This window comes from Ahaetulla prasina, chromosome 15, assembly GCF_028640845.1.
Source record: "Ahaetulla prasina isolate Xishuangbanna chromosome 15, ASM2864084v1, whole genome shotgun sequence".
Classification (NCBI taxonomy): domain Eukaryota; kingdom Metazoa; phylum Chordata; class Lepidosauria; order Squamata; family Colubridae; genus Ahaetulla; species Ahaetulla prasina.
The window spans coordinates 13,090,688-13,103,806 of NC_080553.1; the positions used below are offsets into that span (position 1 = coordinate 13,090,688).

Genomic DNA, 13,119 nt, shown 5'->3' on the forward strand with positions numbered 1-13,119 from the left:
AGAATAGAATCTTTTATTGGCCAAGTGTGATTGGACACACAAGGAATTTGTCTTGGTGCATAGGCTCTCAGTGTACATAAAAGAAAAGTCAAATCAGTCAATCAATAAAAATAAAATAAAAAAAACACCCCCTAGAGGAAGTTCCACACCACCTCTAGAGGGCGACAATGCTCCATCTTGAAACCGGTTGAGCCAAAAAAGGAAAAAAAAAAGGTTGAAAAAAAAGAGGGAAGCAGATTGAGTCGGTCAAACGGGGAAAGAGAAAGGGGCTGGCCTTCTGCCTCTTCCCATAAGCAAGGTGATTAAAAGCCATGATGGATGGTGGCGGTGCTTGGGGACGGGTGGGGAGGGGCGAGCCAGACATTAGCGGAGTTATTGATAATGGCTGGGGTTTAAAAGGCTTCTTTTCCAAAAACACCACACTACTAACCAGAGCATATAAAACATTTGCTAGACCAATTCTAGAATACAGCTCGCCTGTTTGGAACCCTCACCACATCTCTGACATCAACACAATTGAACGTGTCCAGAAATATTTTACAAGAAGAGTTCTCCACTCCTCTGAAAACAATAAAATACCCTATCCCACCAGACTTGAAATCCTAGGCTTAGAAAACTTGGAACTCCGTCGCCTTCGACATGACCTAAGCTTAACTCACAGAATCATCTATTGTAATGTCCTTCCTGTCAAAGACTACTTCAGCTTTAATTGCAATAATACAAGGGCAACCAATAGATTTAAACTTAATGTCAACCGCTTTAATCTAGATTGCGGAAAATATGACTTCTGTAACAGAATCATCAGTGCTTGGAATACTTTACCTGACTCTGTGGTCTCCTCCCATAATCCTAAAAGTTTTATCCAAAAACTTTCTACTATTGACCTCACCCCATTCCTAAGAGGACCATAAGGGGCGTGCATAAGCGCACAAACGTGCCTACCGTTCCTGTCCTATTGTTTTTCTTTTCTTCTTCCTATATATATGCTTATACCTCCTTATATTTACCCATATATGTGTTTATTTACTATATAATCTTTTTGTATGATACCTACATATATTGTTGTGACAAAATAAAATAAAGAAAGAAAGAAAAGAAAGAAAAGAAAAAAGGCTGCAGCCCCTTGGGAGAGAAATTAAGAGCTAACGGTCGTCCTGCTGTTTATTTATTATTTATTAATTTATTTATTAATTTGATTTTTATACCGCCCTTCTCCCGAAGGACTCAGGGCGGTGTACAGGCAAGATAAAACAATACAATATACAGATTAAAATACCATTTAAAAAACTTATTTAAATTAGCCTGAAATTAAGAATTTCCATACTAAAAACCCCGTTTAAAAAATTGATAAAATTTCACATTAAATCTAATTTCTAGCACGGGGAGCGGCCCTAAACTGGGGTGGGGGTCCAGTGGTGGGATTCAAGTAATTTAACTACCGGTTCTCTGCCCTAATGATTTCTTCCAACAACCAGTTCACCAAACTGCTCAGAAAGTTAACAACCGGTTCTCCCGAAGTGGTGCGAACTGGCTGAATCCCATCACTGGTGGGGTGAGGTGGGGGGAATAAAATAAATAAAAATAAATAAATAATAACCAGCGTGAGTTTAACAAAGCAGGCGGGAGAATGCAAATCCAGGCTGAAATTTCATGTTAGGTTTTTTTTTTGAAGAGAGGGGAAGGGTGTGTTTTCATAGAAAAACACAACGTAGATCTTGGAGTCCTAGTGGACAACCATACACTGAGAGCAGATCTTGGAGTCCTAGTGGACAACCATACACTGAGAGCATATGCACCAAGACAAATTCCTTGTGTGTCCAATCACACTTGGCCAATAAAATTCTATTCTATTCTATTCTATTCTATTCATTTAGATACGAGACCAGCCAACCGTGTGCAGCAGCTGCCAAAAAAGCCAACACAGTTCTGGGCTGCATCAACAGAGGGATAGAATCAAGATCACGTGAAGTGTTAATACCACTTTATAAGGCCTTGGTAATAAGGCAACACTTGGAATACTCCATCCAGTTTTGGTTGCCATGATGTAAAAAAGATGTGGAGACTCTAGAAAGAGTGCGGAGAGAAGAGCAGCAAAGAAGATTAGGGGACTGGAGGCTAAAACACATGAAGAAATTGGGGATGTCTAGTTTAATGAAAAGAAGGACCAAGGGAGACATGATATCAGTCTTCCAATATCTCAGGGGCTGCCACAAAGAAGAGGGAGTCAAGCTATTCTCCAAAGCTTCTGAGGGCAGGACAAGAAGCAATGGGTGGAAATACATCAAGGAGAGAAGCAACTTAGAACTAAGGAAGAATTTCCTGACAGTGGGAACAATTAATCTAATCAGTGGAACAACTTGCTTCCAGAAGTTGCAAATGCTCCAACACTGGAAGTTTTTAAGAAGAGGTTGGATAACCATTTGTCTGAAGTGGTGTAGGGTTTCCTGCCTAAGCAGGGGGTTGGACTAGAAGACCTCCAAGGTCCCTTCCAACTCTTCTATTCTATTCTATTCTATTCTATTCTATTCTATTCTACTCTAGTCTGCTCTACTCTACTCTAGTCTTCTCTACTCTACTCTACTCTACTCTACTCTACTCTATTCTGTTCTAATCTATTCTAGAGACATAGGGTTGGAAGGGACCTTGGAGGTCTTCTAGTCCAACCCCCTGCTCAAGCAAGTGACCTTACATCATCCCCGTCAAATGGCTGTCCAACCTTCTCTTTAAAAGCCTCCAGTGATGGTGATCCCACAACTTCTGGAAGGAAGCTGTTCTACTGAATCATTAGAATAACAACCCGTAATTGCAGAACTGCATGCCTTCACTCTGCCTTCGTCCCATCTTATTTTATTCCACTGCAGAGAACTCGTGTGGCAACCGAAGTCAAAAAGGCACTTAAGGGCATTGCCCTTGGCCAACCCGGCCCCTCGTGTCGTCCCAAAGCGCCCCATTTCTTTGCCGCTTTTTGGAGATCAGAATTGACACCCAGCCGCCCTCTGGATGGACCCAATCCTGTGTCGCTTTAATCAGTCGATCCCAGGGGCAGCGATAAGGATTGGCTCCATCACGGATCAAGGTTTTCGTACAATGGAGAGGTTCAAAAGTCTAGTCTCCAGCCAGACAATCTGTCTCTTTTTCTCTTTCGTGGAGCCATCACCTTTGAAGAATTTGTGTTTAACCCTGGTGCCATGTTTTTTAATCCTACCAAATGGGGATTGGGTTATTTTTATTTATTTTTTTTGAAAAAATGCCAGGATTGCATGCGTCCTGCTGTTGTTTATCTTCTCCGAAGAGTGTTGTTTTTTTTTAATCTTTGCTGCACATTAGGAAGACAAGAATATGTTGTCTTGGGGAATCTTACCAGAAACTTATAGTAAATAGAATAGAATAGAATTCTTTATTGGCCAAGTGTGATTGGACACACAAGGAATTTGTCTTGGTGCATATGCTGTCAATGTACATAAAAGAAAAGATAAGTTCATCAAGAATCATAATGTACAACACTGAATAGAATAGAATAGAATAGAATAGAACAGAAATAAGGAACAGAACAGAACAGAACAGAATAGAATAGAACAGAACAGAACAGAACAGAACAGAATAGAATAGAATAGAATAGAATAGAATAGAATAGAATTTTTTTATTGGCCAAGTGCGATTGGACACACAAGGAATTTGTCTTGGTGCATATGCTCTCAATGTACATAAAATAAAAGATAAGTTCATCAAGAATCATAATGTACAACACTGAATAGAATAGAATAAAATAGAATAGAACAGAACAGAACAGAACAGAACAGAACAGAATACAATAGAATAGAATAGAATAGAATAGAATAGAATTTTTTTATTGGCCAAGTGTGATTGGACACACAAGGAATTTGTCTTTGGTGCAGATGCTCTCAGTGTACATAAAAGAAAAGATACCTTCATCAAGGTACGACACTAACAACATTTAATGATAGTCATAGGGTACAAATTTAACACTTAATGATGCAACACTTAATGATAGTCATAGGCTACAAATAAATCAGGAAACAATATCAATATAAATCGTAAGGATACAAGCAGCAAAGTTACAGTCATAAGTGGAAGGAGATGGGTGATGGGAACAATGAGAAGTTTAATAGATTTAGTAAATAGTTCGACAGTGTTGAGGGAATTATTTTAGTAGAGTGATGGCGTTTGGGGGGGGGAAAGAGAATGTAAAGAGAATGTATGTTTGATTATTCATGTAATAACGGCAGCTAGAATTGTATTTGCACAAAACTGGAAAAGTGAAGAGATTCCCCACAGAGGAGAAAATGATAAGGAAAACATTAGAATGTGCAGAAATGAATAGATTAACACTGGCAATTAAAGAGAAAGAACACGCTGGTTATGATGCGAGAGGGGAAACATTTTATCGCTGGTTAGAGGACAAATATAAAAATTAGAAACAAAAGCAGATGAATAAAATATAGAAAGTAGTTAATAAGAGTTAAGCAAATTAAGAAGAGGATGTAAAGCATTAGATATTTAATGTATTGGTATTAAGTTAATGAATATGATTGTAAATTTTAACTGTTATTGCACAAACATTTGTGCCCAGATGACACACTGTTTAATGGAAGATGGATTATTTGTACTAAGATAAAATTTTAAAAAATATTTTTTTTTAAAAAAGGAAGACATGAATGAGCTACCAGGATGTTGTGGTCCACCTGCAGCCTGCGGAGCTGGCAACGGAGTCAGACAGCGATGAGGCAGAAGTGGGGCCAGGGCCATCGGGGAATGAGCTGCGGACTCCAGAGCCTCCAGAGACTGATAGTAGTGAGGCAGAGGAACAGGAGGAGCCTGTTCCTAATGCACGCATGAGAAGAGCTGCCAGAAGGCAAGAGCAGCTCAAGCAGAGAGGACGACTCAGGAGTAGGGCCAAGAGATGACTGGCTCCTCCCATAGGGCTTAAAAGACCAGCAACGGCGTTTGGGCTCTTTGCCGGAAAACAACGTTGATAGCTTTGTCTTGCTGCATTTATTTCTTGTCGGCATCTTCTGCTTTTGAACTTTGCTAAGAAAGGCCTTTGGCAGTTTGCCTAATTAAGACCAAGGTTGGTGATAAGATGGAGGAATTGTGTTGGGAAGAATTTGTTTTGATTTAGTTTGGACAACGCTGAGAATGAGTTAATTCTCAGCTGTTTTAATAAAGTTTGTTTGTTTTTAAACTGACTGAGTTTACTACTACCTACTTGGGCTTGGGTCTCAGCACATCCAAAGAAAGACAGCCCAAATCAGGATATCCTCAGAACGCCATCTTTTCACCCTAAATTTGCTTTCTTGTATAGTTGGGAAAATCTGACTTCTCTGAATCTTATTTTGATTTCTTTAAAAAAAAAGAAGAAAGAGAGTGGCATTTACAGTCATTTGCTTCCTGCAAAGCTGGGCCTTGACGGCTAATCTCTGCTTTGTTCCTGTACAGTTGTCTTCTAAATCTGAACATTAAAGGTGATTAGATACCATTTGTTAATGCTACAAGAGTTTGGGTTGGTCCTGCCAAGCTGTAGGGCAAAGCCTATACATCACTTTCCCCTCGGGAGGCCTGCACAGTCTCCAGATAAGGTGACCCACCAGTGTCTGCTTCTTCAGGGATTGGAAGGGGGCTGGAGACATGGGGGGGAGGGTTTAAGTTAAAGATGGGCTGCTGCCCTCGGGTTGAGAAAGGAAACCGCGTGTCAGCATGTCAAAAATAGATACAGTTGTGCAGAGATATATGGAGGAAGAGGTGGGTGCCCTGTGGGCTATTAATTATCCAGATTGCCTTTAAATGTGATGGCCCCTCATTCTTTTTCTAAACTTAAATCACCAAGAGAGGCAAAGTTACAGCGAAGAGGAAGGAAGGAAGGAAGGAAGGAAGGAAGGAAGGAAGGAAGGAAGGAAGGAAGGAAGGAAGGAAGGAATTGCAATATCCTTCCCCTGGAGTGGGGTAGGAATGGGGATTTTACAGTATCCTTTCCTGGAGTGGGGTGGGAATGGAGATTTTACAGTATCCTTCCCCTGCCACGCCCACCAAGCCACACCCACAGAACCGGTAGTAAACAAATTTGAAACCCACCACTGAATTGTTGGTTAGCAGGGAAGAATAGGACTCTTCTAAACTAGTTAATATCTTCCAAATTCCCAATATTTCTCGTTTGGTTCATAACTTCCCACAGAATAAAAATAAACAAAACTCTACATTTGGGAGACTCCGGGTGCCAGATTTGGGATCGGGCAACTGTTTTCAACTCGTTTGTCAAGCCAATCACCAGCCCCCCCCCGACAAATTCATAACTTCACCATCTTTGTGAAACCGATTCTGCTTTAAATAAGTATCTTCGGTGGCCCTCGCGCCGACATCGCCATTCAACCACACGAGTGAAGGCTGAGGAGTTTATATTTGCATCAGGGTCTCCCAGCTTTCATGATAGCTAAGTTGGCCGCCTTCCAGCCATTGTACATTGTGAGTGGAAGAATGGAGGAGGTTTTGAGACAGAGAGAGAAAGAGAGAGAGAGAGAGAGAGAGAGAGAGAGAGAAGGAGAGAGATGCCAGCAGGGTTGGGTGGTGAGCGAACAAAGGGCTTTGAAATAGGAACTGGGTGGGTCCATGGAGCGTTGGGCACGGTGAGTGTGAAGCTACAAACTTCTAGTCTCGGAGAAAGAACCTTCTCAAGGTCTTTGGAAACTTCAGCACTCTTCATACAACAGTATCAGATGAAGCGCAGGTTTTACACAGAATGACTTTTTGCCCCAACAAAATCCAAAGATGGATGCAGGGGAATAGCTGGACCTTTTAACTATTTGTGTTCTTCTCAGTGGTCCATGGTTGGAGATCTTCCTGTTAGGAGATCACCTTCCTCCTCCTCCTCCTCCTCCTCCTCCTCTTCTTCTTCTTCTTCTTCTTCCTCTTCTCCACCAAATTCTCCTCCTCCTCTTCCTCTTCTTTCTCTTCCTCTTCTTCCTCTTCTTCTTCCTCTTCTCCTCTTAATCCTCCCCCTCCTCCTCCTCTTTCTTCTTCTTCTTCTTCTTCTTCTTCTTCTTCTTCTTCTTCTTCTTCTTCTTCCTCTCCCCTCCTCCTCTTCTTCTCCTTCTCCTCCTCTTCCTCCCCTTCTTCTTCTTCTTCTTCTTCCTCTTCTTCTTCCTCTTCTCCTCCAAATCCTCCTCCTCCTCTTCTTCTTCTTCTTTCTCTTCCTCTTCTTCCTCATCTTCTTCCTCTTCTTCCTCTTCTCCTCTTAATCCTCCTCCTCCTCCACTTCTCCTCCTCCTCCTCCTCCTCCTCCTTCTCCTCTTCCTTCCTCCTTCTTCCTCCTTCTCCTCCTCCAACTTTTCTTCCCTCCTCCTCCTCCTCCTCCTCCTCCTCCTCCTCCTCCTCCTCCTCCTCCTCCTCCTCCTCCTCCTCCTCCTCTTCTTCTTCCTCTCCTCCTCCTCCTCCTTCTTTATAGGGCTATTTCAATCAGATGCCCTACTCTTTAATGGAAAGGCGCTCACCAGCATCTTCAAAGGGGGAATTTGGGGGGGGGGAGTGAAGGAAGCCCCCCTCATGCCAGTGATGAGAACCACACTGGGGGAAAAGTCCCTCTGCAACAAGTGAGCCCCCTCCCCTCTCTTCTCTCCCCTCCCCTTCCCTGCAGTTGGCATCTTCCTCATAATCATTCATTCTTTCTATAAACAGATTTCTCCCGTAATGGTTCCCATTTTCTTTGAAGTGTCCCCTCCATTCGGCTTCCCTCTCTCTCTCTCTCTCTCTCTCCATTCATGTGTTCAAAATTTCTCGAAGTCAGAGGGGGAGGGGAGGGAAAGAGGGAGATGGAAACATCTAAAGAGTTTGAAGGTTGGGACCTGGAGGAGCGGGAGTGGAAACCCCCTTGAAATTCTCGATTAATCAGAGCGTTTATTATTCCCCCTTTGCAGCCAAGCGATGAGGGTGAAGAACCATGATTAACTTCTTCAGTCCGAGCAAGGCCCTTTAAACTGGCTCACCCATCATTCTCCCACAGTTCAGCAAGAGGAGAGACTTCAGTCAAAAGCTGCCCTCCAAAAACACATTTCCTCAGAGCAATTCTCTTTAAAAAAAAAACTGGTTCCACCAAAGGAGAATATTTGTAGCTCAGGGTCGAACGGAGGGGGAGGGGTCGTTGGTGCTCTCTGAGCTTGGTAGTTTTTCTTGCAGACGTTTCACGACCCAACTAGGTAACATCATCAGTGCTAGTGATGATGTGTTAGCACTGTTGTTGCCCAGTCTGGGTAATAGAATGTCTGCAAGGAAAACACCGAGCTCAGAGATCAGCAAGGACCCTACTCTCCTCCTCCTCCTCCTCCTCCTCCTCCTCCTCCTCCTCCTCCTCCTCCTCCTCCTCCTCCTCCTCCTCCTCCTCCTCCTCCTCCTCCTCCTCCTCTCCCTTCTCCCCCTCCGCCTCCTCCAGTCCCTTATAATACTGATGATGTTAGTTAGCTGGGTCATGAAAAGCCTGCAAGAAAACCACCAAGCCCAGAGAGCACCAAGGACCCCACAGTCCTCCTCCTCCTCCTCCTCCTCTCTTCTAACACTGATGATGTTACCTAGTGGGGTAATAAAATGTCTGCAAGAAAACAACCCTCCTCACCCTCCTGCCTTCTCCTCCTCCGACCCTTCTTCCTTCTAGCACTGATGATGTTCCCTAGTTGGGTCATGAAACGTCTACAAGAAAACCACCAAGATCAGAGATAACAAGGACCCCACAGCCCCACCTCACCCTCCTGCCTTCTCCTCCTCCGACCCCTCTTCCTTCTAGCACTGATGATGATCCCTAGTTGGGTCATGAAACGTCTACAAGAAAACCACCAAGCTCACAGATAACAAGGACCCCACAGCCCCACCTCACCCTCCTGCCTTCTCCTCCTCCGACCCCTCTTCCTTCTAGCACTGATGATGTTCCCTAGTTGGGTCATGAAACGTCTACAAGAAAACCACCAAGCTCAGAGATAACAAGGACCCCACAACCCTCCTCACTCTCCTGCCTTCTCCTCCTCTGACCCCTCTTCCTTCTAGCACTGATGATGTTCCCTAGTTGGGTCATGAAACGTCTACAAGAAAACCACCAAGCTCAGAGATAACAAGGACCCCACAGCCCCCACTCACCCTCCTGCCTTCTCCTCCTCTGACCCCTCTTCCTTCTAGCACTGATGATGTTCCCTAGTTGGGTCATGAAACGTCTACAAGAAAACCACCAAGCTCAGAGATAACAAGGACCCCACAGCCCCACCTCACCCTCTTGCCTTCTCCTCCTCTGACCCCTCTTCCTTCTAGCACTGATGATGTTCCCTAGTTGGGTCATGAAACGTCTGCAAGAAAACCACCAAGATCAGAGAGCACCAAGGACCCCACAGTCTTTTCCTCCTCCTCCTCCTCCTCCTCCTCTCCTCCTCCTCTCTTCTGATGATGTTACCTAGTTGGGTAATGAATTATGGGTGGGGGCACACGCAGGACACCCGCCCCCCCCCGCGCTCCCCTCGCATTTGGCATGCAATGGCAAAAATGTTAGCCATCACTGGTATAGGGTCACCTGCTTGTGCAGGGGGCTGGACTAGAAGACCACCAAGGTCCCTTCCCACTCTGTCCGTCTGTTATTATTCCGATGTAGAGGTTGCAGCCCTCTATGACCTTGAAGGACAGGAAGAAGAACTGCTACCAAGGCAACAATCAGATAAACGTGGCTTGTGCCTGATCCAAGAAACTAATTTAAGAAAACTTCTCAGACAAGCCCCTCCCCGGTTCGCATAAAAGTGAGGGGGGAGGAGGAGGGGGAGGGGGAGGGAAGCCCATTCAGATTTGCAAGATTCTGTTCCAAAAAAAGCAATATTAGGATAAGGGCCCTGGTTTCTTAGCCTGGCCTACATTACTATCCTCCGTTGTTATTATTATGGATTTAGTCTTCAGTGCGATTGACAATCTGGGACTGGTAAAAAAAAAAACCTTAACCGTTCAAGTCCTAACCAAAGACCGAAGAACTATTAAGGTAGCATCTGAGTAGATAAGATGGTTTCAAGTAAGGTGTTCTTTTGCAAAGTCAGGAAACCGATCAAAGAGAGAAGCAACCTGGAATTAAGAAGAAAACTTCCCAACAAGGAGGACAATTAACCAGTGGAACAGCTTGCCACCAGAAATCATGGGCGCTCCATCACTGGAGGTTTTTAAGAAAAGACTGGACTTGTCTGAGATGGTATAGAGATGCAAGCATTGCCCTAGCTCGGCTCCAGCACTCATGCGTGTAGCAGCCAGCTGACTTTTGGGCTTTCTGGGCCCACTGGAAGTGGGCTGCGAGAGGGGAAATGGCCCAAGGTCACCCAGATGGCTAAAGCAGGACTAGAACTCACAGTCACCTGGTGATCGGCCCAGCCAGCTTTGATGTCTATAGTGGAACTAGAATTCACCTTCTCCTGGTGATTGGCCCGAAGTCATCCAGATGGCTTTCATGCCTAAGGCAGGACTAGAACTGAAAGTCACCTGGTGATTGGCCCAAAGTCACCCAGCCTGCTTTTGTGCCTGTAGTGGAACTAGAATTCACAGTCTCCTGGGAATTGGTCCAAAGTCACCCAGCTGGCTTTCATGCCTAAGGCAGGACAAAATTCACCATCTCCTGGTGACTGGCCCAGAGTCACACAGCCAGTTTTCATGCCTGTAGTGGAACTAGAATTCACAGTCTCCTGGCGATTAGTCCAAAGTCACCCAGCCTGCTTTTATGCCTGTAGTAGAACTAGAATTCACAGTCTCCTGGCGATTAGCCCAAAGTTACCCAGCCAGCTTTCATGCCTGTAGTGGAACTAGAATTCAGAGTCTCCTGGCGATTAGCCCAAAGTCATCCAGCCTGCTTTCTTGCCTGTAATGGAACTAGAATTCACAGTCTCCTGGCGATTAGCCCAAAGTCATCCAGCCTGCTTTCTTGCCTGTAATGGAACTAGAATTCACAGTCTCCTGGCGATTAGCCCAAAGTCACTCAGCCTGCTTTTGTGCCTGTAATGGAACTAGAATTCAGTCTCTGGGCGATTAGCCCAAAGTCACCCAGCCTGCTTTCGTGCCTATAGTGGAACTAGAATTCATAGTCTTCTGGCGATTAGCCCAAAGTCACTCAGCCTGCTTTCGTGCCTGTAGTGGAACTAGAATTCAGTCTCCTGGCGATTAGCTCAAAGTCACCCAGCCAGCTTTTGTGCCTGTAGTGGAACTAGAATTCAGTCTCCTGGCGATTAGCCCAAAGTCACCCAGCCTGCTTTTGTGCCTATAGTGGAACTGGAATTCACAGTCTCCTGGCGATTAGCCCAAAGTCACCCAGCTGGCTTTCACGCCTAAAGGTGGGATTACAACTCACCGTTTCTTAGTTTTTCGCCTGGTGCCCCCACCGCTACATCGGGCTGACTCTTTCTATCACAGGCCTAACATCTGTTTTCCTATAAAATTAGATTTGTGTTCCCATTGAATATGTAGCACATGGAAGCCATTACCACCGTTAAATTATCGCGATCCCTTGGCCAAATGAAGACTGAAGACATAGTCCAGTTCTCAAGTCAACCAAAATTGCAAATTTTTCTATTTTCTGGATGGGTGGGAAGTTCCCTGTAGTCCCCAGCTGGGAGCAAACCGAAGGAGGGAGATATTTGAAGGTGGGAGGCAGCTTAGAGAATTATCCAGAAGAGATAAAGGAGCATCGGGGGGGGGGGGGGTTAGAAGCATCTGGATGAGAGTTGCAGAATTTGGCTTCTTGGAACAAGCCAACAATGTGTTTCACATTCCGGCGGATGAAAGATGGCGAACCACTCTTTCCAGGCGATAAAAGGGGTGAGCTTCCCCCACCCCTTAGGAGCCCCCCCCCTCTCCCTTTAGAAACATTGATGAGATATGTTGAGAATGAGGGAAACATGTGGAGGGTGGAGTACCTGGATTTATCACATCATTTCAATCGCTGGTGAATGAAAGGAGAGAAATGGAGGAGGCAGACTTTAGTAAATTGGAGGTGAATTTCAACAACAGCCCCCCCCCCAGATTGGCCCACCCAAAATGTTGGGGTTTTTTCCCCTTTGGGACACAATCCTGGGCATTCTCTCCACTGTCTAACTTGGTTAGATCTATCTATCTATCTATCTATCTATCTATCTATCTATCTATCTATCTATCTATCTATCTATCTATCTATCTATCTATCTACCTACCTACCTACCTACCTACCTACCTACCTACCTACCTACCTATCCATCCATCCGGCCATCCATCTAGCCATCTAGCCATCCAGGCAGCCATCCAGCCAGCCAACCAGACATCCAACTATCCAGCCAGCCAGCCATCTAGTCATCTAGTCATCGAGCCATCAAGCCATCTGGCCATCCAGCCAGCCAGCCATCCAGCCAGCCAGCCGTCTGTCCGTCCATCTGTCCATCCATCCATCCATCCATCCATCCATCCATCCATCCATCCATCCATCCATCCATCCATCCATCCATCTAGCCATCCATCTAGCCATCGAGCTATCTGGCCAGCCATCTAGCCATCCATCCATCTATCCAGTTATCCATCCATCCATCCATCCATCCATCCATCCATCCATCTGGCTATCTGGCCATCCATCCATCCAGCCAGCCAGCCAGCCAGCCAGCCAGCTATCCAGATAGGGGGTGGGGTTCAGAAGGAAAGAAAAGAAAAGAAAAAGGGAAGGGTGAATGGAAAAAAGGAAAGCGAAAGGGGGGAAGAAAGAAAGAAAGAAAGAAAGAAAGAAAGAAAGAAAGAAAGAAAGAAAGAAAGAAAGGAGGGAGGGAGGGAGGGAAAGGGGTGGGGAGGGGTGGAGAGAGAACTGGAGGAGAGAGAGAGAAATGGGAATAGGAGGGAGGCAGGAAGGAAGGAAAGAAGGAGAGGAAGGGAAGGGAAGGGAAGGGAAGGGAAGGGAAGGGAAGGGAAGGGAGAAGGATTCCAAAAGCAGCTCTCACTGCACAGAGGTGGCATCTACCTCGGCAAAGAACCTTTGCCTGGGTCTAAAACAGAGTGCAGAAACTGGGCGGTTTGGAAAACTCTGCATTAACTACCTTGGGCAATTTAACCCTTTTGCCTTCCTTCACTTCTCACAACCACAGGGTAAGTTTCTCA

At 45.1% G+C, this 13,119-nt stretch overlaps 1 protein-coding gene across 1 annotated transcript in view; it reads left to right on the forward strand.

Moving 5' to 3' along the window:
• TBX3 (T-box transcription factor 3) overlaps window positions 1-4,759 on the forward strand; it is a 60,322-nt gene extending 55,563 nt beyond the window's left edge. The window contains exon 8 of the mRNA XM_058158545.1: window positions 4,667-4,759. Coding sequence (XP_058014528.1) covers window positions 4,667-4,744 — 78 coding nt within the window. The 3' untranslated portion in view covers window positions 4,745-4,759. The remainder of the gene's footprint in view (window positions 1-4,666) is intronic.
• Window positions 4,760-13,119: the final 8,360 nt, after the last annotated feature.